At 44.4% G+C, this 23,930-nt stretch overlaps 1 protein-coding gene across 6 annotated transcripts in view; it reads right to left on the reverse strand.

The window, feature by feature from the left end:
• dscama (Down syndrome cell adhesion molecule a) overlaps window positions 1–23,930 on the reverse strand; it is a 134,128-nt gene that overhangs the window by 6,443 nt on the left and 103,755 nt on the right. For all 6 annotated transcript variants that reach the window (XM_056443970.1, XM_056443997.1, XM_056443989.1 and 3 more), the window contains 19 exons: window positions 23,217–23,513; window positions 21,635–21,910; window positions 20,688–20,966; window positions 20,221–20,340; window positions 18,720–18,899; window positions 9,778–9,974; window positions 9,203–9,299; window positions 8,597–8,725; window positions 8,237–8,404; window positions 7,587–7,657; window positions 6,875–7,118; window positions 6,489–6,635; window positions 3,853–4,008; window positions 3,352–3,485; window positions 2,311–2,464; window positions 1,257–1,374; window positions 970–1,133; window positions 714–812; window positions 288–476 (listed from right to left, as the gene is read on the reverse strand). In XM_056443970.1, coding sequence (XP_056299945.1) covers window positions 288–476; window positions 714–812; window positions 970–1,133; window positions 1,257–1,374; window positions 2,311–2,464; window positions 3,352–3,485; window positions 3,853–4,008; window positions 6,489–6,635; window positions 6,875–7,118; window positions 7,587–7,657; window positions 8,237–8,404; window positions 8,597–8,725; window positions 9,203–9,299; window positions 9,778–9,974; window positions 18,720–18,899; window positions 20,221–20,340; window positions 20,688–20,966; window positions 21,635–21,910; window positions 23,217–23,513 — 3,219 coding nt within the window. The remainder of the gene's footprint in view (window positions 1–287; window positions 477–713; window positions 813–969; window positions 1,134–1,256; window positions 1,375–2,310; window positions 2,465–3,351; window positions 3,486–3,852; window positions 4,009–6,488; window positions 6,636–6,874; window positions 7,119–7,586; window positions 7,658–8,236; window positions 8,405–8,596; window positions 8,726–9,202; window positions 9,300–9,777; window positions 9,975–18,719; window positions 18,900–20,220; window positions 20,341–20,687; window positions 20,967–21,634; window positions 21,911–23,216; window positions 23,514–23,930) is intronic.

A 23,930-nucleotide genomic window follows, 5' to 3' on the forward strand; every position in this document is an offset into this window, starting at 1 on the left:
TTTATATTTTGCAGTATCATGGTTCACTACATCATTGGGAAAGAAAAATCAAGAAATGTGTAAAGAAATAACTTTATCATATCATAGTTCATTCTCATAACAGGCCTTTTTCTTCTTTCTAAGAGGGATGTTATTATGTTTTAAATAATTAGAAAACTATAGTAATTGTGTTTTTAGCATTACCATAAATAAAGCCCCATGAAAGTAAAATAAATAAACACAACTTTGTCAACTTTTAAAGTTTGCTTCCTCTGGATAGCGTAATCAAAATGAAAACTTGTTTCTACCTTTCCCATGGGTCTTTGCCTCAATGATCTCACTGATGCGTCCCGGCCCCACTGCATTCTGGGCTGTGAGTGTGAACTTGTACCAGGTGCCACACTTGAGGTTCTCCAGCCGATAGGAGCGCTCACTGGGACTGATGGCGAAGTTGCCCCACTGCTCGCTGTTATCCTCCGAGTACTGCAGAATGTAGCCTGGAAAAGAACACGTTGTAATAAATTAAATTTCAATTCAGATTATTTTGTATAGCCCAACATCACAAAATAGCCTCAGAGGGCTTTACAATCTGTACACAAACGACATCCCAATCCCAGGATCTCACATCAGATCTGGAAAAACTCCCCAAATTATTAATATTACTTTAAAGAACAGGGGGGAAAAAACAGACTGACACCAGATACTGAAAAAGAAAAGTAGTGGAGGTGGCTGACCTCTGATGGAGCTGCCCCCGTTGTCTCCAGGGATCCAGGAGAGGGTTATTGAGGTGGTGGTGGTCTTAGTCACTGTGAGGCGAGGCTGGTCCGGTGGAACTGAAGCACAGAGAACAGACGAAGCCCATGAAGAGCGTTCACTACCGCGTTGGGACAGCATGAATCCCCAGAATCTAAGCGTCGTTAGAAGCTCTTAACTAACCGTTACGTGTCGGTACAGAAATGATTATTTGTTTTAGCGTGTTTTATTTCTTACCTTGCACCTGCAGGTTGAGGACGATCTTGTCTGAGCCAAAGCTGTTGCTGGCCACACAAGTGTAGTTCCCAGAATCCTCTGCTTTCACCGTGCGAATAACAAGGCTGCCGTTGCCATGGACGCTGCGCCGGCTGTCAATCACGACAGGTGTTGGGGTTCCATTGCTGAAACACAGATGGGCTTAAAATCAGCTTCTTGTCGCACAGCAACTTCCAGACCAGTTCAATGACTGTTGGAGACTCTATTCACACGTATTCATCTCTGCCAACACAGTCCACTGTACTCACAACTCCTTCAGCCACTTAATGGTTGGGGATGGATCACCCACTGCTTTACAAGGCAGCACAATGTCCCGCATCCAGGGGGTCGTTACAGTCCTGTTGAAGGTCAGGATCCGAGCCGGAGCTGCAGAAACCCACACATGCTTCATCAGCTCACAGAGGACACACAGTAACAAATACATGTGCTGTCATTTTCCTAAATTACTTCTTCAGATTTGTTGTCCTTTCATTCACTCGCTAACCCTCTGGCTCACTGATTCAGGCACACAGAAACAGTGGAATGGTGCTTTCTTTCTCCATCTGAGCAGTGCAGTAGGGAAGGAGGGACCATCCATCACAGAGACCTCAGACAGGATGTGAACGTCTCCATAGGAGCTGTGTGTCCCAACTCTGGAGCAGTGGTTCTCAAACTTTTTCTGTCACGCCCCACTTCGGAGAAGGAAAGATGTTCACACCCCACCAACCCAACAGATTTGTAAAAAAATGCTGAAGTTGTATTGAAATAACAACTTTTTGTGATTCCTAATATTTTGAGAACCCCTGCTTTAGACCACACAGGGGTCTATCAACACACGCAATCTTGTGCAATGTTGAAAGGGTCCAACATGGATTACTTGCATTCAGCTGATGCTTCCTTTAAAGTATTTTATAAGGAGATACATGAAATAAAAGTGAAGCAGAGTCGTCCCCAACAAGGGATCCTGATGCATTTGAACTGACTTGCCGCACTGAGCTTTAAAAAATCAAATGGCGGTAAACGTTAATAATTGGACCGACTGCAGTAACATGGTATGCTTTATATTATATGAGGCCAAATGCTGTGATTTTCTCTTGTGTTTCAACCTCAATTTCCAAAATGATGCATCCCATTGCATCGTATAGTCCCATCAGGCACGTAGACACGGACACCTCTCACCTTTTACATGCTGAATACAGACCATCAGGAGGTTACTTCTCAGTTTTTTATTGACCAATAAATCAGACAATATGCCTTTGGATCAAACATGGACCATGGTTCAGCACTCACTATCAAACTGCACCAAAGATGTGCTCCACCTACCCTCAGCCATGGGTTTGACGGTGATGATTTCACTGGCGTTTCCACGGCCCGCGGCGGTGACGGCCACCACCCAGATGCTGTACTGACGGTTCCTACTCAGGTTGGGGATGCGGTAGTGGAACACATCTGGGGCCGCTTCAAACTCACTGCTCACCTAGACGAGGGAAGACATTCAGGATGGTCATAACATGCTGCTGCAGATTAAAAAAACATATTCTACAAAGACATTAAATGCAAGCGACCGACAAACGGATGTGGCAACGGCTGGAGTGAAAGGGCTGGAGACAGACGGGGATGGAAACAGAGTATCACTGATGTGAAGTATCACTGTGTTCCATGAGGAATACAAAGGTCACACAGGTCTGGTGATGTCATATATTTTTCTTATTTTCAACAAATCACAATACGAAACTAGATATATCTTCTTTTTTATTGCATAAGAGAAGTCTATTATTAAAAACAAATCATGTAGTGAGCAGTAGTTCTATGTTGGTGAATCCCGCCTGTTGAGCCTGGTTTCTCTCTGGTTGAAGGTTCCAGCTGTGTTGCGGCTGTATCCACACCCAGATGTAATGTAACGGTATATGGACACTTGAATAACCATCGACATCCCTAACGCACGTGAGAAGTCAAACCACTGGGGGTCAGCAAAGACAACATCTTCAGCTGCTGTTTCAACAATTGACAACTTAGTTACAGATTTATATCAGCATTCATTTGGCATCTTTAGCTGCTAAATGCGCCACTCTGACAATAAATTATCCTAGAATCTCCAAGAATGATGTAAATATTGGTTATAGCTGCTTTGAGCTTTTGAACCAACGTGTGTTAAAAACTACAGAGTCCAACTTGTTTGAGAAAAATACTGAGAGCCAGACAGGGTCAGGGCAGAATGATGCTTCATTGGATTTGTTGACAGTAAGAACAATAAAGAACAAGGCCAGCCTCATCCCTTAAGTCAAGCTAGTTCAGTTACATGGCTCAATGGACCTGGTTTGTTTGACATCCATCCGACTCAAGGCTCTAGACTGCTGTTCGTACCGTGGGGTGTGGGTTGGAGCAGAACACGGTGTATTTCCTGATGATGCCGTTCACTTTGAGAGGAGGGAGCCAGGACACAAACACCACGGAGTTCGATGCAGCGGCTGCCTTCACGCCCGCCGGAGGCCCGGGAACTAAAGGGAAAAGAGGATCTGGTTGATATATTTCCCACATTAAGCCTCATATTGTTCCTCGAGTTGATTTTTATGGGGCTTTTTACACTGATTATAAAGCAGGAGAACAGATGGTGAAATGTCATATTCTTCAGGCCAATTACAACTCTCCTCTAATGAAGCATATTGAAGAGTCTGTCGCTCGCTTGCCTCATTTTTTACCACACAAGGCTGCTGAAAGACAGCTGGCATTTCTCTATTTAATGTTAAGACCAGACATATTGTGATTCCTATTCGCAGCAGACAGTTAAACAGCACAACACTTAACAAGTGCAATGTGACCGCTGCCCTTGTGATTGAACTAGGAGAGGTCACTGAATCCTCCTACCGTCCTCCTTGGTGCGGGTGTAAATCTGTTCGCTGCGAACGCCGTCTCCAGCTCTGGTGAAGGCCAACACCTGGATGCTGTAGTTGGTGTACTTCTCCAGTCCGTCCAGCTCCAGAGAGGGCTTAGAGGACGTCACATTCCTGATCTCTCCGAGCTCTGGCAGACAGGAAACAGCGGACAGGAAAGAGATGGGGGGGGGGGGGGGGAGTAAAAGTAAAAACTTAGTGAGGACAACTGAGATTTCGTATAGCAAATAAACCCAACCATATGACAAGCTGCCGCTAGTCCAGACATGGGACTCATATATATTATAGAGCAGATCACACACATAAACATTTATTGCACAGCCTTGGACGGGATGCAATATTTCAAACACAAATTTTAACTAACCCTGCGTCCAAGGTCTGCTGTGGTGGCGGCCTTGACTGGCAACCTGCTACCCTCGGCTGTTAGGGTTTAAATTAATGTGTCAGTCCCTGTGCATACCGCGCCCTAACAACGTGTCCTCGCCAGAGATATAGGAGGCCAGCTGCACCTCTTCTCCTCTGGCTTTGAATGAGCAACTAAATGAAAGCAATACCTATCGCACAGTCAGTGCACGATTGTGTCTTTGCCTCATGTCTTGACATCCAGTCCTACTGTTCGGATACAAAAAATAATTGTTGTTGTCTTTTCTGTGTGGAGTTTGCATGTTCTCCTCGTGCCTGCGTGGGTTTACTCCGGGTACTCCGGTTTCCCCCACCATCATAAAGACATGCACCGCATCGTATGGATAAGAATGAATGTTGGTGGTCGGAGGGGCCGTAGGCGCTGATTGGCTGCCTCGCTTCCGTCAGTCTGCCCCAGGGCAGCTGTGGCTACTGATGTAGCTTACCACCACCGGTATGACTGTGTGTGTATGACTACTGGACTCTGTAAAGCGACTTCGGGTGCCTTGAGAAGCGCTATATAAAATAAATGATTATTATTATTATTATTATTATATATTTAGTCGAGACGAAACAAATTAGGAATGTTATGTTTTTTTTAATTGAATGCAAGTTGCACCTGTATGTGTAGCAGTCCATTCACAGGAAAAGATTCACTGTGACATGAAAATAAACCCTGAACTGGGACCGTCTCAAAAAGAAGACGCATCAACCACTGTGCACTGTGACCCCGAGCTACTTCCAACACCACTGGTGCAACTGGAACAACCTGCAGCCCAGTTTGTTAGAACGGGCTTGTGTCGCCCTCTGGTGGTCATACTGAGGAACAGCTCTGGTCTGAAATAGTGGTCCGTATTGAAAAGTTTGAGTGCAAAAGATACACGTTAAGTGTAAAGAGGCCATGATTATACAGATCAAATTTACATACAATGTCATCCAAACCATTTCGAAGTAACAACACTAATATCAGATTTGAGTGTCCACCAGCGGAGCTGCAGACTGTTACCATGCAAACTAGTCCTGGTTGTCAAGTCTGGAGCGTTCATGCTCTAGAGGCAGACCAACATGATGTGACAACGGTCATGGTGCTGTCACAACCAATCCCGCGGACACAAACTCACCATGAGACAATGACATGGCATGCTGTCTGACTTCAACACAACCACGCAGACCATCGGCCCGTTGTGGAGGGTACCCAGATACAACAAGATGCATCCTGGGAACTTTTGAGAATTGAAACACCAAGATTTGCTCTCTGTTTCCTCCTTGTGTGGAAATCTGCAGCGGTGTTCTACATGTATCAGTAATACAATAATAATTGAACTGCAGCATTTAGTTTTCTCTGTAGTAATATCAATGATTGTTCTCATGGATAATTAATGTGACTCATGTTTTACATTTTGTCTTTTAACTCAATATGTTCTCGTATAATTTTTCTTCTCTTTTACCCCTTTCCATTTGTGGTGTGTATCCTGTATAGGAGTATCAGACAGCGCAATGGAGCTCTGCTCTGATTGGTCCAGTCTGAGAGTTGACTCTTAAAGGGGTCCTGTGGAGTTTTCTTGTAAACACATTCAGTGTTATTCACTAAATTGTATTGTGTGAGACCTCAAGGCTCGAATGAATGTGTCGCGAGCATTGTCTTTCTCAGAGAACATTTGCAGAGCAGTTTTAATTTTAATTTTAAAACCAGCATTGTTTACATCCCTGTTTGTGACAAGACTGTCGAACAAAATCTGGGACACGGACTTAAGTTACAGGTTATGGCATGTGCAGTGTCACTGGACGTGTGTAACAGAACATTTTAAAATAGAAAGCCTTTGCTTATGTCTTTCATTAAATATATTTTCAATAATTGCAGAACTGTCATTCTAACCCATTAAGTAGGCCACTCTGACACCCGCCTGCTGCTAAGTTAAACAAATCAACCGTCCTCATGTTCTACGATCATGAGCCAGCAAGTGCAGACCAGATGTGCTGTACCCCTATGATTCTACGCCTTACGAAGCCGTGGAATTTCCTCTTTAACATTTTATATATTACTTGTTTGTTGCATTTCCAGAACACTTCCAATTCCTTATTAAAAAGCAATAAAGCAGCTCTCAATTTATTTCTAAAAATGTTGATAACAACATATATCTGCAGATGCCTGAGGACAATTTACATAGAATTTCAAATTTTTAAAGTTGAACAGATATAAATGTGTACCTCCATCAGGCAGGTTGGCCCAGTAGATGAGCCTGAAGCCCACCAGGTTGCCGTTGAGAGCGTCTTTGGGAGGGGTCAGCCAGGACAGAGAGATGACCTCCGGAGACGTTGCAGTGGCCTGGACGTTCTCTGGAGGACGACTGGGCACTGAGGGGGAGAACCAGGAGACAGGCCGTCAGAACCTGTGGAACCCTTCGGACTGACACTGGGTGGCAGCGCCCTCTGATCTCCACTAGGCTGTGATATATCCTCACTAATCACCTCTCTTTGAGAACAGGGAGTTCAGCACTGTGTTGTTGTGCTGGTATCACGAAAAGGAATTGTTTCTGACTTTTGTTGGGAATATTCTGCATTTCCCAGAGTTTGATATTGTATTCCTGTCTCACCGTCTTCCAGCGTGGTGGCGGCCAACTCCGCGGAAGAGGGCCCCGTCCCGGCGCTGTTGCTGGCTTGCACCACGACTCCGTACTGGGTGAACTTCTTCAGGTTGTCCAGCACCAGGCTCTCTGCGTTGTCCCCTGTGGTCTCTATGCTGATCACACTGAACTGGTAGTTTCCACCAGAGCTGTACTCCCTGTAGCCCACCTGGAAGCCTTTGATGGCTCCGTTCTGGAGGTGCTTCTTCGGCGCCTGCAAAGTATCAGAAGACAAATTAAAACATTCGACTCAGAAAAAGATGAATGAAGTAGCAGGTCAGTCTCAATTTTGATGAAAAAAGAAAACGTAGCACTTTTCTGAATGCATTTTATTACATTCTGGTGCCATAAAGCCACACATACTGTTAAAATACGGCATGGTGTTAGCTTGTGATCACTCCCCACACTCACCTAGATATACCCCCAGTGAACAATTGACCCTCTTTTTCACAAGTCGTTCTTTGAGACGTACTGTATATTTAGACACATTATTGTCACTCTTGGATCTACAGACGATCTAAATAAGACCAAAGGCCAAAATGTCTGTACACATGATGGAAATAATAAACCTAACTTCACCTCACCTGCACCACGAGACATGAGAGTAAAGACTGATAATGGCAACAAGTATCTTTCTGCACACAATCACACATGATCAACCCACGGGCTTGGATCAACTTACCCGCCAAGAGACTCGGATGCTCTGAGAGGAGAGGGCTTCCAGCTGCACTTCCTGAGGGGGTCCATCAGGAGCTGAGATCACATTCGCCAACATGAACACATTATAAAACCGTACACATTCAACAATCTCAATTATTTCCACGAGGTGAACAACATTATTCTGAAATAAACAAAGTTAGTCTGAGACTGGCTATTATAATCAATGTGATGTGTATTTATAGGTGGCTGCTGCGGGGGAGGAGAAGTTCTCTGTAGGGGGTTCATAGAGGGAAGATGAAGGTAAAGGGGGGGTCTGGTTTGCAGATGGGGTCCAGCCTCAGTCTATTGACCGTAGTGTGGCATTTACTACTGAGGCCGCTAATTGAAAATGTATGCTTTTAATGCGGGGTCAGCGTGTGTTCAATAATGCACGAGAGCCAACGGGGCTGATGTCACCAGGCTGTTAATGAATCGACTCAGCTGGCCCTTTACCTCCTTTTGCCTCTCGTCTTTCACTCGCCCTTCGCTCACTTGCTTTCTGTTGCTCTGATTTGTTGTGTCATAATACCAAATTAGATTTACTCTGGTTAGTGAAACTGCATCTGATTTATGCACCACAAAATAAGAGTGAAAAGTGAGTACGTGAACCATGTGTGGGATTTAATTTCTCACCGGCCTCGTCCGTGGTGATGGTGAGCTCGTTGCTGGCCTCGCTCTTGCCGATGAGGTTCTTGGCGAACATGCGGATGTTGTAGGTGGAGGAGGGGTGGAGGTCGATGATGGTGGCCTGGTTGAGCTGAGGTGAGACATCTTTGGTCTTTTGAGCGGTATCCCAGGAGGCTGTGGAGGGGAGAGGGGGCGAGGTTTATTGGGGTTGTTGAGGTCAGGGGAGATGTACGCTAAGTGTATTAGGCCGGGCAATATCAAATCATCGGGACGAAGTGAAAGCAGAGATAATCAACCAAAACACATCCGAGACAAATGCATTGTATGATCATGCCTAATTTTTTATATTAGTGTATTTTCTAGTACCTGATTTGTTCTTGCTTTCAATGTCGAAGCCTGTGATCGGGCTGTTGCCATCAAAACCCATAGTCCAACGCAGTGCAATGGTCCTGTCCTTAACTTCTCTGATCTCCACCTCTGGGGGATCCGGTGGCTCTACAGGAAAAAACAATGACCGCCACTTTGTTATTTCAGTGTTAATGAAATTCAAAGGTGCAGGTTAGGGCGGACAGAATGGAAAACCGGCATTGTCTGCAATCGTGGTGAGCTGAAAAACTTCGTCAGAGCATTTATTTTTTCTTTCTCTTCGAGCATCTGAGGAAGGTGACGTTATACCTATCAAATCACAATCAAATCACAAACCCAAGATGGCAGCATGTTAGCCCTTGTCCACGTCAGTGTTCAGTGTTGTCTATTAAAAGTATTTTTATTTCTAACTTTTCATACTTAACTAAAGCAAAGTATCCACATAGTGCATTTGCAAACTATAATTCCTGAGGACTAGGTGGTTATCCGTTTCCTGGATCATCTAATTGGGATACATTGCTCCACTTCTCTGTCTTGGCCAGGTTACCGTCAAAAAAGATTTTTAATCTCAATGAGACTCACCTGGACAAATAAAGGTTTAAATACCTTGCACTGTGAGCTGTATGATTCCTCTGTCTTCACCAAAGGAGTTGATGGCATGGCAGGAGAAGAAGCCAGAGTCCTCCCTCACTGTGGGCATGATCTGATGGGTGCAGACCAATGAGAGAAGTTTAAATATGAGGTGATGTCTGCTGGCAGTGAAGACTGATATTATTATTATTATTTTCAACACATTCTACAAATTATAATAAAGTATAATATATATCTATAAATAATGTTTTAAAAAAGAAGGCAGTCGTAAATACTTACACGGTATCTTTATTTTGATATCATTAATTTAACAAATAAGTTTTCTGCTCATCTTTTGATTTGGGACCCCTCATAACAGGTCTTGGTCTTAGCGTAGACATGAGTCGTGAATAATTTAATCAGAGTCTATCAAACTATGTCTTAAGAAGGATTTTAGAGTCATGAAGTTAGTTTTTCAGTATTTTATAAAAAAAGAAAAGAAAGTAAAGTCAGAATAAATTGAGATAAAATCTTTGATCATATATACTGTATATATAAAAATAGCAACAATACAAATTTATTTGACACTTCCAGGTGTCACAGCCTCCTACCTGCAGGGTGGAGATGACCTCGTCGCCCATCTCCTTGACAGAAACCACATAACGGCTGGTCTCAGGGTTGATGATGCGTTCCTCCTTCTCCCAGCGGACCATGATGGGTTTCTCACCGTGAGCCGTGCAGCTCATCTTCTTCTGCTCACCCTGCGTGGCCAGCGTGGTGTTGGGGTAGGACGTGATCATGGCAGGGACTGGTGACAGAAGTAAGGTGGAGAGGAAGAGATCTGTTATCTGGATGAACCTCATTGGTACATGTGTTTATAAGGACGAGCAGAGGACCTATTTCTCAATTCAAATAGTTTTTGATCATACCAGAGTGATTAATTAAAGAAATTAATATATAATAATATAAATATTTAGGCAAATATAAATGAATAAATTGTGAAATATTTATAAACATTACTAAAAGTCTAATAATTATGTATGAAATTTTAATTGAACATTATTATTTAAGATATGCGATTTTTCAAAAGAACAAATGTATCTTTCCGAGGTCACTCTTCAATCATCAAGTCACTGCCCCCTCAATCGGATGCTCGTGGCCTCTTTTAGTGAGTTTGACCATCTAGCGGCTAATTCAGAGTTACTCAGCAACATCTCATGGTTAAATTCCATACAAACAGCTTCATTAGGAAGCTGCCTCTTTTGGTGGTTGCTGTCAACGTAGTTGGCTGACGTTGGAGACAAAAGCCAGAGAGAATGTGATGGGCTGAAAGGTAAGGGGGCGAAGGATAAGGTAAGAGCAAAAGTGGCATGTGAACATTGGATGTGCAGATTGATCCAACTGACAAAGAATCCGGTGAAACTGAGGCAAAAAATAAATGTGTCAAGTGTTGGGAGGCGAAGTATCTCGACATCTTTGAGCTGAACGGGAGTATCTAAACGGCAACCGTATTGCCTGGTTACCAACCTCGCAACTACTTAAAGTTGGGGTTGAGTCCTGTAATGCAACAAAAAGAAGATGTTTTACAGCAGCTGTGTGAAAAAAAAAATACAGTATTCCCTGCATTTAGAATGTACTGTAACTGAATGTACAGCTTCCTCTTGTGTCTGAGGGCCCTAAATGGTACAGCGATGCTCTAACAACATTCTGAAGACGCCACACTAAACGCACACTAACGACATGCATGCCTCATTACACCCACAGCAGAGTGTATAACAACCCCCTGCTCCCAGATGATCACACACACTCACACCCACGCTTGTGCAAGCACAAAATGTGAGCTCTAGCATTTACACACGCACACGCACACACACCCGCGCGCACATAAAGTGTCCTGCCTGACACTTCAGTGATGCGAAGTGTCAGGCAGGAGGTTGCGAACATTTATGCCTCATCTCTTATTCACTCGGCAGCCATTTGGGGCTTGGCAACGGAAAAAGAACGCAGATTTATTTTGCATGACAAGTATGAATTTTTTGTGAGACACATTTGGAAAAGTGAGCAGAGAGGGGGAAAAAAAGAAGCTCAGTCTTTATTTGAACATTAGCGTTTTAGTGCACAGCTGCTTTTCATTTTTGAAGTGTGAGTGGCTCAGAGGTGGCACGGGGCGATGTGAGAAAGACGTCGAGAAGATCGAGACGGCTGTGCGTTGTGTGGAGGATGTCTCTACAGCACACAGGCTGTGGAGGGGGAATACAGTCACGCTACAATACAACGGTGTTCCACTGTTCCTTATATTAGCGATCCAACAAATACTGTTATTGCTTATAACGCGTTGATGGAACGGGTTATTAACGTTTAAAAAAAAATACTGTACGAATAAAAACGTTTTAAAAGGAACAAATCTAGAAATAGGTAGTGGGATGTATGTTTCTCTGCTCAAAATTATTTTAAAAAAGTGTTTTTTATTTAATTTGATTATTTCTTATATATTTGAAGAACAATAAAACCGTAAAGGGGCAATTATCAGCATGATCAGCTGGTGATTTAAACCAGCTGATGTCGACCAATCGGCTTAGGTTCTGTGTGTGTTGAGGGGGGAGGGAGGGGTTGGCTTTTGATTTCACAGCCAATCAAAGCGGTGGGTCTTCCAGCTGATAGTCAAGCCAGAATACATAGCTCTTGTGTTGGGACAGGGCGACAGAGAAACAACGATGTCATTGATTGAAACATGACACAAGCATCGCAAACAGCTATATCAGTGTAGGTAGGTGAAAAAGAAAATCCACATTTGAGCACCTTGCTACAATAAAGGACAGTAAACTGGACAGATCGATATATTGATCAAATAAATTAAGTTAAAAGTTAAAAACTGGAATTGTTCCGACAAAGCAGACTTTCTAAAGAGCTGTCCATCCTTCATTCAACCATTGAAGAAAATGTTAATTTATTGTTAATACAAATTATTCATCACCACTGTTCATTTATTTTTCTGAATCAGTTACTGGAATCAGCGTATAGGCAATCAATTTGCAGATTTATAGATCATGTGATCTGCTGCTCTGACGTCTAAAGTCACATTTATTTTGTGTATGTGAGCCAGACAGCCGCTCTGCAGTTAATGTGATGCAAACGAGGGCTCAGCGGTGAGGTACACGCAGTTTGTAAGTCCGAGTCTCCGTTTGTTTAAATCAGCTTGAGTCTATGTATATGCATGTGTGTACTGTATAAGCGTGTGTGTGTGTGTGTGTTTGTGTGCAAGCAGCCCAGCTGAGCCAGCCCTGAGGCGCACTTTGTGGCACTGTAATTGTTGTTTTGATGTATTTCTTTAATATCCAGTGGAATTATGGAAACGGGACGACGGGGATGAGTGACGAGAGACCGAGAAAGAAAAGAAATAAAGAGGCAGAGAGGAGGTGAAGGAGGAAAGGGGGAGTCCCCTTTCTCATTAGCCATCAGCTCCCCTGACATCTAATTCAGCCTTGAAAACAACACACCGGGCAAAACGCACAGCAAACACCCAGCCAGACAAAAACCAGTGATTTCCTCATGAATCTCATCACTGTGAGCCACTTTGAATCATCTCACCATTGAAATCTTTGCTTATAAGTCTCACGCTGTATTATTAATAACTTAATGTATGCACACGTCTGGAAAAACACTACTTTATAAAACATGTTGACACGCATAAGTAGTGAGCACGGAAATAGACTAAAACAGTGCTCATTTTCACAGCACTGATGTGTTTATGGTGGAAGAGGGGAGGATGATGGCGGAGGACAAACATTTGTATTTTCCCTGGAAAATCTGCGGCTGAATCCGCTGCTTGCGTTGGCAAAAAGGAAAGAAAACATCTGCAATACAGCGTTTGGAAAACCTACGAATAACAAGCAGAGTGAGTGGTGTGTTCACATCGTGTCTTTCATGTGGAGGTGAGGAGAGCCCTGTTCCTCCACAGCAACCCAGAGGGCAGTGATGATACGCTTAAGCCTGCAGGGGATTGTGGGGGATAGGCTGGCTGCTGATAGGCTACTCCCATGAGACAAAAGCACCCCTCCTCCCTGCCTTCTCCCAGGCTCCCTTTCACCTGGCCAGGTTACCATGCCAACCAGCGTCGGACAGTCTCTCCTCTCTCCACCTCGCCTCCCTCCTCCCTCTCCTCCCGCCTCTCTCTCTCCCTCCATCTCTCCCCAGTCTCCACTCTTTGAAAAAGGGCCATTTCTAGTGGCCAGGAATAGAACATGGACCTGCCATTGATTTTCATAGGAGTATCATGATGATTACACAATCACGCCCTGAATGTCGCAATGCAGGGCCAAAAAACAAAAAGATACAAAAAGATTTTTTTTCTAGTGTCTCTAACTGGTGGCGTGAGTAAGGTGGAAAACAGAATCAGTCATATGGAGGATCAAGAGAATAATAATAACACGTAATTATAGCTGAACGGCTACACTACTTTAGTGTGGGTCTATTCATCTGTGATCAAAGAAAGGGAGCAGAGAGACCATCTCACGGGTTCAATGAGATGGAATAAAAAGGGATTACAGTGTTTTTTATAGAAACATCATTTGAGGCAGCATCATTTTTAACGACAAAAATGGAAAATCCTTCATCAATCTCCATTTTGGAAGTCCACTCAGTCTACAAATGAGATTATGAGGTGTCTAATGTTTGTAATGCACTAAACTGTTTGAGTAGGGTGTTCTCTCTTTATGAAGTATGACATCATTTTCTATTTTCTTGATTGTCTTTATCTGACTGTCAAAGTTGAACCATACACATTATTTTTGTAGGGTTCTGAAAATGTTCAATTAAAACAGAAAACAAAAAACACCGCTCATGCCATCTTCTAGCCTGATGAGCTGGCGTCATGACAGTTTCGCCCACTTTGAGCGCGCTGGGATGCAAGCCGACATTTTATCCCACACTGTGTCACTGACTGCCTGGCTGGCCAGTGTTCGCCACAGGGCACCCAGGTTCGGTGGAGCCACGAGGGGCCGGACGAGAGACGCGTATCGCTCCCTGCCCCGGGGGCACACTGTGAGTGGGCTGGGCAGGAGACGGTGTGGGTGAGATGCAGGGTGGGGGATGGGGAGGACAACTCTGCAGCAATGGCACAGAGATGACTGATTCACTGGCCGCCTGCAACGTACTAAAATAATTCTCTTAGCTGCACAATTGGCTTGGACGTGGAACATGAACCAATGTATGCTCGCCTACTAGGCGGGCTTCCGTGGCGAGGTGGGAGGGGGAGTGAGGGGGGGGAGTAAATAGGATGAAAGAAATGGAGATCACAGGAAGAGGGGACTTCCTTATGCTCGTCTGAAGGACGCAGCGCTCCGGAGGCCGCTCAGTGACCACAAGGACGTTTAACCCTTCTCTTCAGTGGAGCCTCATTAGATGCTCTGCCCTTCACCACCTGTGTCTGCCAACATTATGATGTCTAATAGGCTTGATTGGTCTTAATTGGTCCTGATAAACATTGAGTGGCTGTTGACTGACTGATAGCATCGGCTGTGGATTGTTAACGAATTGAGTGAAGTGCGTCTATTTTGTCGGTGGGGCTGCTTGACTAGAAATTGCACAATACACACAAAAACAAACAAACAAACTGATTACTCCTCCTATAAAGAAGTGCAACGTCCTCCTGGTGCGGCGGGTGCAAGCCATTTCTACTGGAGGCGTTCACACGGGATGATGCATGGTGTATTATGACGAGGCACCAGCCGAAGCACAGAGGCTCGTCACAATGAAAGTGCCGAGCCACGACATCACAATAACAGCAATTCATTTCCCGGGGAGTCCACCACAACAGCCTGGCGGAGGGGGATCCATCTGAAGCGCTGCATTAGCCGCGCGGCCCATTACTCTTTTGTAATGGTATCTGTGCCTTTACATTACGCCTTTTGCATTGACGCGTGATTTGTCCGTCTTTGTGTGTACGCGCGGGCCTCGCCCGCTCACCTGTGTCACACACACACGACAGCCTCCCTGCGTCTATACCGCACATCAATCAATATATTGAATCTGTTGTTTTTAGTCGTCGAGCCACACCCGGACAGCCAATAATACACAGCGTAGATCATACGATGCATCACGTGAGGACTTCGGCGTGCGTCAGCTCGTGTGCCTCCCTAATTGGCTCCTAAACCTCTTAAGTAGCTGCCGCTGCTCAAGCGGTGGCGGCTGGCCTGGGTAAACAACGGAAAAAAACCAGCACACAGTGTTCAGAACATCACCGCGTCCAACATTACCGAGCATTACGGCCTCGGACGCATGCTGGAGCGCACAGACTCAGAGCTTTAAGGGTTCCTGAGCAAGCTGTCCGTGTGCGTACGTGCGTGCTCCTGTGTACACAAACACACACACACAAGGGAGGCAGGATGAGGTGTGGCCCCCCTGGCGCCCGGGGAGATTCGGGTTACCACAGAGAGCAAAGAGACACAAATCAGGACAGCACAACTATCACAACAACAGCCTGACACTTCAGGAGCAGAGCACGCCGCTTAGGGACTGCTGACACGCACAAACACAACACCCTGAAGACATAAAAAGACAAAGATCAATAATGCGTGCATGAAAAAAAGAAAAAGAAAATCTCGCAGTGTATTTGTTTTTCCAGGATCATATGTCACACTGGGATCTGGTTAGTGTAGAAGTCTGCCACACCGGTGAAATTAGTTCCAAAACTAACATAAAACAGAGGAAAGCAGTAAATCCTCACACAAAAAACAAAGAAATGTCACAAGATGTTTAGTTTGCTGGCTGCAGCCTGCTTTGTAAGCTAATTTATGCTAATTATTCTGAGCAGGGTACCATTTTTTACTTTTCGTGCCATAAATTGCCTCTCCACCTGTTTGGTGGTTTTACCAACCATGAAATGCCACAGCTGACTGTTCGCCTGCAATAGTTAGCAATTAGAGATGAATTTTCATCTCTCCATCACACATTACTAACTCTGCTTTCTCCCCGGAGTCCTTTTGACTCCGCCCACTGTTGAGACTCCGCCCACTCCTCCTCTCTACCTCCATCTGCCTGATGGATCGTGGAGGTCTCAATCGTGGAATACGCCTACTATGAACTATTCATACACTGTCATATTCATTGAATGTATTTTAACTCTAAATCTGTCCTTCTGTACACATTACATCGATTGCATCTGTCCATCCTGGAGAGGGATCCTCCTCTGTTGCTCTCCTGAAGGTTTCTTCCCTTTTTTCCCCCAAGAGGGGTTATTTGGGAGTTTTACCTGATCCGATGTGAGGTTTTGGGACAGGGATGTCTATGTGTACAGATTGTAAAGCACTCCGAGACAAATTTGTAATTTGTGAAATTGGGCTCTACAAATAAACTGAATTGAATTGAATAATGTAAAGCAGGTGTTCTGACATGTTTTCATGCATTACATGAAGACATGTCAGATGTAAAGGAGAAGAAAACTATCTGGGCTGTGAACATTTAAAGCAGTAATGGCCAAATCAAATGGTCCGTCACTGCCTGCCATTATGAATCTGCATTTAATAAACTCAGGGTCGTATTTGCTCACCAAATGCTTTGAGCTCTTCGTGACACGGTCAAACAAGGGACCGCTGACTCTCGTGGTAAAAGACGTCTGTCTCTACCTGGACATTTGTCCTGATTGCAGTGGTTACATTCAAACGTAACAGGTTTTGAAATTGTGCTTTGTTTGAATTACTCGTATTTAATTTGTTCATGAGCACTTTTAGATCTGAAATTAATTAGCTTTGTAAATTATGTATTATTGTAATCAAACGATCCGTTTCGCAGTAACTATGCGGCCGACTATAAAGCATCAAGTGAGAAAAGCTTTTACAATTTTGTAAAATAAAGAAAGGTAAGCAACATGGGGTACATCAGATTCAATCTACAATCAGCTATATTATGTTTATTTGCAAGTGAAAGGAAGAAATTAAATTTAGAGGCTTGCTAATCAGCTGGAAATCCAAGGACTAAAAGTGTAAAAAGCTCTTTCTCCAGTCAAAGGTAAGGATGTACAACAACTTCAGACCACGGAGGACTAATCACCGGTAGCCTCCTACAGTGGGAACCTTGAAAAGATATTTGATTGTAAATCCCACTTGATTAGACTGTACTGAAGTCTGTCTGTGAGGGAGCATGGTCGTCAGACAGGAGGGTTCATGAAGGAGTGGGAGCCTATTTCGGCTGCGGCTGGCAGACAGTGAGACACTCGGCAGGGAGCAGAGCTCTGCTCTGGCTTGATAAGAGCCACGGGGGCATAAGCCTCATCTCGCAGCGACTGATCAAAATGAGCACCCAGCCCCGGCGGACTGGCTCCAGATCACACTTGCACATGCAAATCCACAATCACGTGCACCAGCTCAGACTCAGGAATACATGCGACACGGTTTGTTTCTCCCAGAAAGATGTAGACTGTCAAATGAAGAGGGCAGTATTCATATAGATATACTGTAGATATATCTTTATTAAAAAACACTTTGTAGAAAGCAAACAGTGGAATGTCTGAGAATTGCATTACTTTGAAAGCTCCTCTTCAAAAGAAAGCACACCTGTCTCCTTATTGTGATTGTAAAGTTCTTATCTCAATAATATCCCCTTAAAAATATTCTGTTGTTCCTGGTCATGATCTGTTTTTGGTTCAAACTTGAAAAGAGTAAATCATAGCTGTGCTGCATGTATGTGTGAGGGTGATGGGTGTTGGCTCCACTAATAGTGATAATGTGGTTGGTAATAAGAACGTGGCAAATAGAACATTGCTCAGGCACGAAGGGGAGGACATATATATATATATACATATATACATACATATAAATATATATATATATATATATATATACATACAATGTGAAAGGAGACATAGGGAACATGGATAACCCATTCCTCCTCTAACCCTTTTTTTCTCTCCATCCCTCAGCCCGCTTTTCCACATGGCAGCTCCTGCTTCCATGCAGAATTCAAGGCTTAATGGAGGGAAGCTAAGTCCTGGGCCACACAGCGGATAAATGCTGTTCTTTCTGGGAGATGCGGTGGTGTTGGATGTGGCCCTTGCTTTCGTGGGATTCATTCAGGCAGAAAGCAAAGTGCGGCCACCGTGACGGCATCTTGCTGGTCGCGGACAAAGCCGGCTCCATTTCAACTACCTTAACCTTTGTGATTTAGTCTTAACTTTTTACTGTAATGTTACTGGCAGCATTGAGCAAAATTATTTTTACAAAGCTGGCTTTAACCGCCCTCCCACTCTGCTGGCTGTGTTCCTGCTCTATGTTGGCTTCCAGGTGGGAGGAGCTAGAAAATCCACCTGCTGATTGGAGCCTCCAAGAAGGCATTAAAGACAAGCTCTCTCTCAGCAAGGCCTGCTGCACCAGCCTCATTCTTGGTTTACTCATGGAGGTTGTGGAGCTTGATTGAACTGTTTCTTGATCAAAGATATGTGCGGGGCCTCCCTTTTTGTTGCCAGCCTTGAGCCAGGTGGTAACAACACAATATAATGTAATGCAGACACATTTTCTGTCCACATTATCAAGTGTGGGTGGTGTTTTCCCATGAGACTTACTTTTGACATTGAGATACATGGACTTGCTGACATCAGCTCCAACGTCGTTGCTGACTCTACACAGGTAGAAGCCGCTGTCTTCTTCCAGCACATGCTTGATGAACAGAGAGCCGTTGACCAGCACCTCGATCCGGAAGCCTGAGTTGAGGGCGATGGGTTTGAACTGAGGGACGCCGGCGCCTGTCAGAGGGGACAGAGTGAGTGTCGATCCAGATCAGACGTCAGATACATTTTCCCCTTTCTCACAGACAAACTTAAAACTAATCTCTTAATATAAATGAGCTAACAGTTCTCAGACTGAAAAAGTATTTTTTTTAAAGGCTAAACACTAACATATACGCACTAAAGCATAATATTTCATTAGATTATAATTTTGGATATAATTAGCTTTTGTTAAATGTGGTCCTTCATAATGCTCCTGAGTTATGGCCGAATGTTTAGCTCACGAGTCGGAAACTATCCTAAGCGGTCACCACTGGAATCTAATTCTACAAACAGTAAATTACTGAACATTTCCACTCTATTCATTCTGCCACTGCTAACGTTCATATGGGCATTGATATTCTCTGCTCTTGTGTTTCACCAAGGGAACTTTTGTATCACACTCAACATGCTTACACACAGTATAAGTATGGTATACTGTGTTTTACCATTGTATATTATTACAATCTATTCATTAGTGGAGATATAGGGTCTGTGGGTGGCTTGAGGAGGTAATGGATGTCTACGTCCACGTCTGTGGCTCTGAGGCTGTAATTAAGAGAGTGCTTAGAACTAAATGTTATTGTCAGCAAGCTGACATGCACAGAGCGTAATGCTTACAGGCTGATGTCTAGCAGGTATAATGTTGCTCGCCATCGTTGTTGAGCATTTTTAGCATAAAAAATGTGAGGCTGATGGGATCTTTAATAGCTTAGCATGTGTTTGTTCATGAACCATAGTATTGCATGGATGATGAGCTGATGATGGTGCCAGGTGAAACGTCAGGATACTACTACAAAACCAGGATTACGTGAATGTGTGTGTCATGTCAGCCCTTCCAACAGTAATAGTAGAGATACTTGAGTCAAAACCAAACATGACAAGCAATGGATATTCATGTCAATGAAGATCCTTTTGTTTACAAGAATCACTGGTACCGTGTCCAGCCAGGATGGGATCATGTTAGTTGAGTAGTTACATAATCTCTCTCCCAGAGAACAGCAAAGCTGTCGCTTCTCATCTCAAAGTGCTTGTGTGGACTTGAGGTGTATGTTATTATGCGTTCAACCTCAAGGCCGTGGACATTATATTGGTTGTGTAGGATTTTTAAAAAATCAGCTATCACGTAGAAAACGCTTGCCCTAGGACAGAATTAAAGTCTGAACATACAGCCAGTTATAACATGTCCAACACTTTCACCGATACCGAGAAGAAACAGTTGTGCGTTACTACATGTAATACATGTGTAGCTTGTGTGAAAAGGCACATGTTTATTAATGTGTGTGTGCTTTGTGTTTACCTTTGGAGTACTCCCACTGGATGGTAGGAACAGGATAGCCTTCAGCTGAGCAGTTGAGTATCACTGCCTTTCCATAGATGCCGTCCTGGTCCTTTGGTTGCACCACAAATTTGGGAGGAACTGCAAGTCAAGTAGACATTACATTCAATTTATTCATCCCAACATGCAATATATATATATGTCTCCTGATCACCAACAGCTCACTTTGAAAAAAATCTCTCGAGTCTTTCACTAAACAATCCTCCGTCATAAGAGTGTTTGTCATTGTATTCAGGGAGAAAGATCGAGGACCAATATTAACCAGTTAATAGAAGAAGAACGAGTCATTTGGATCAGATACTGGCTCCCACCACGACCTATTCTGTCAGCAGCATTCACTGGTTTTGTCCCGAAGACTTTTAGCATCAAAAAGACAAAAGGGTCTCTGCTTGTATCTCGTAACCAACCGCCGCCTCCCCCTGACTCACCTCGGACGATGAGTTGGCTCCGGTGCTCAACGGCGGCGGCCTGGTTGCGCGCGACGCAGGTGTAGTTGCCGTTGTGCATCAGTGTGAGGTTAGAGACACGCAGGGAGCTGGTGAAGTCGATGTTGTCGATGGTGACACCCAGGCTGACCGGGATGGGCCGACCGTCCTTCTGCCAGGTGATGAAGACGGGCTGGTCGCCGGACATGACCACGCAGGGGATGAAGACTCGCTGGCCGATGGAAAACCGAGGGAACTCAAATGGGTGGATGGTAGGAGGAACTGGGGATGAGACGTTCAAATGAATATTGCGAGGCGGAATGGTGGCATAGCTTTGTCTAGGCCTTCACACTTGTTAGCACGTCAAGACCCGCCAGAGAGAGAGAAAGGGGGTGGGGGGGGCGACATTTAAAATCATGCAGCATCATCGAAGAAGGAAAGCCATCTGAGGTTATCATCGTGCAGGCTCAGCTGAGCGCCGCTGCATATTCAGATGAGCCCCAGATAAGCAGTGATGCGTGTGTTTTCATTAAAGGTTGTAGGTTTTCAAATATCCCTCTGCCTATCTGTATTTTCAACAACAAGGACATGTTTAGATAGTAAGGTGTTGCTTTAATGTGTCTTTTAAATGTGATGAGCTGCATGTACGCCAGATGAAAAGACACAGTGTCAGTGTGTGGCCCGATAAAGAGATTCCGTCTTGGTATCCAAGAGATTAATGATGGAGTAAACATGAAGGTACTGGCGTATAATTCCGTGTGTATGTGCACCTTAAATAAATGGCCTTAGCTACTTACTTGACACTTCAGGTTGATAATAATCCTGATGGAGTACCCATGACTAGACACACCCCCACCGCCTAAATCTAATTCTGTTTTTCTAAAAATAGTCCCGCGTCCAGTGTTGATTCATGAACTGGAACTGAGGACAGCTCAGACTGAGGTTCATACCTTTCACAGTAACGTAGACGCTCTGGTGTGTGGAGAGCTGTGGCTGCACCAGCACGTTGCACGTGTATTCGCCTTCATCCACGTCCTTCTGCACGTCAAACAGCTTCAGGGTGCCGTTGTTCTCGAAGGCCCGCTGGCGGTGGTTGTATGGCAGCAAATTAGAGTCCTTGTACCACTTGATGGAGTAGTACGGGTAGCCAATGACGCGGCAGTGGATGTACATGTCCCGCCCAGCGATGGCAGTGAGGTTTTTCATTGGTCTGATGCTGGCAGGCCCTTGAAGGACACATTGGAGAGACAACTCTCTTAAAATGATTTTGAGGCAGGGGGGTGCTATAAGACAGCTGTGCTGTGTTTTGTGTGTTTTCAGGACACCACAAACATGCCCTTTACATGCCTTGAATCATTCTGACAGCAGGAAATCAAAACATTGCCTATATGCAATCCAGACCGCCTGAATAACAATTCCTTGTGGTAAGTCAAACAAAAAGACTCTGCTGTTTAGTTTTCCTCCATACCCAATGTGCTTTTTGCCTTGTGAGAACCAGGGACTCATGTACCCTTCTATTCGAGCCTGTAGTGAATATTACCTTGCGCTGCCACCTCTTCGGTGCCGCCTGTGATTGCCTCTGACAGGCATTAGAGTGGAATGTTCCCTCTCTCCACTCATGAAGCTATTATCAAAACCATTACTCATGTTGCCAGCTTTCGCACACACTTGTGAAAAACCAACAGAATAACCACTGGGCCTCCATAGCTCAGTGTCTATCAGGGAAATGGACTATTAGGCTTCTCTTTAAAGCACTATAGAAGACAGTTTAACTAGGCTCTGTAGTGTACTTTGAGCACAAGCCTATCCTGGGTTGCTTCTCTCTTTAGCACGATTAAGGAGCCAACGATGTGAGAAACAGTCATTACACTTTCTCTGCTATGGCACCTGTGGAGATTTATCTTCATTGCTTGGCTGCATTCGGCATCCGCGGACCCTCGCTTAAGGGCTGGAGGATCGCCCTATTTAGCCTTACAACATGCAAGACTGAACACAATCAAATTAAACCAATCAGTGCACAGAAAGTGCCAGTGCCCCTCTGCAATAGAGAAATACTAATAGCCTTAAAGCAAGTACAGAAAAGCTTGAGCGTCCCAGTATTACCGCTACATGACAACAAGCAACCCAGCCAACCATGTCCCTGTAGAGAGCAGATAGCCCGAGTCATACACTGGTTCAAACACTAAATCACCCTAATGGCGTCCCAATATAAAGCTATCAGCAGGTGTTGGGTAGGATGCGGGGTATTAGAGAAGTTACCGCTGACAGCAGTGACTGGCGATAAGAGGAGCCAATGCAGGAGGCTGTTCAAGGATCTGTCGCATTCTGAGCACTGAAGCTCCAATATCAGATTTTAAAAGGGAAATACTAGCAGCACATCGGATGACTAAAAATAAAAAAATTGAGTCAGGCCTTCTTTCAACATATGCACAGCCAAGGCACTTTAAACATAGCCAATTCAAAACAGAATAAATCAAGACATGTCGATGTGTATATGTGATGGTGTGTTGGAAGAGTTGATCTGACAAGCACCTCTTACGTTTATTCGCGCCTGGTAGGAAACTGTCCCGGCCGAGTTGTTGCAGATGCAGCGATACACCCCTCCGTCGGGCACCTGGGTCTGGCTGATGTTGAGGTGGCTGACCGCGTGGCCCTCGGCGTTGGTGGAGTGGGAGATGCGATGGCGGCTGTCCCGCACCACGGGTTCATCGTCCAGAGTCCACGTCACCCGAGGCTCCGGCGTGCCCTTCACCGTGCACATCAGCGACACAAACTCGTTGATGTTGTAGACCTTTTCGCTGAATGAAGCCAGAATCTTGGGGGTGCCATCTGGGTAGTGGACGGAGATACACAAGCTTCATTTATAATGTTGATATTCAACTTCGAAATGAAACTTCAAATGCTGCAGAGCTTTTATTTGACACCTCTATTGATTCTGTTTAAATATGGTATTTCTGCACAGTTTCAGATAAAGATTAGGTTACACTAAGGTTATTATTATTGTACCATTTGGAGAATTCGATAAGTCCAAAAGTAAAATTATTTAAATAAAAAGACAGATACTTTCCCAAATTCATAACATGTTTTTATCGCAGAAATTACTCTGCTTCAATCGATATTTGTTGGTCTTTAGCATTTAACAAACGACAATCTCTCTGCGGTCAAAGAACAGTTGCTGCACACAAAGGGAGCCAGCACCTGTATGAACTCTGTGGTCCAGCAGCAATCTAACAGCACCATGAATTA

This window comes from Pseudoliparis swirei, chromosome 3 (assembly GCF_029220125.1).
Source record: "Pseudoliparis swirei isolate HS2019 ecotype Mariana Trench chromosome 3, NWPU_hadal_v1, whole genome shotgun sequence".
Taxonomy (NCBI): domain Eukaryota; kingdom Metazoa; phylum Chordata; class Actinopteri; order Perciformes; family Liparidae; genus Pseudoliparis; species Pseudoliparis swirei.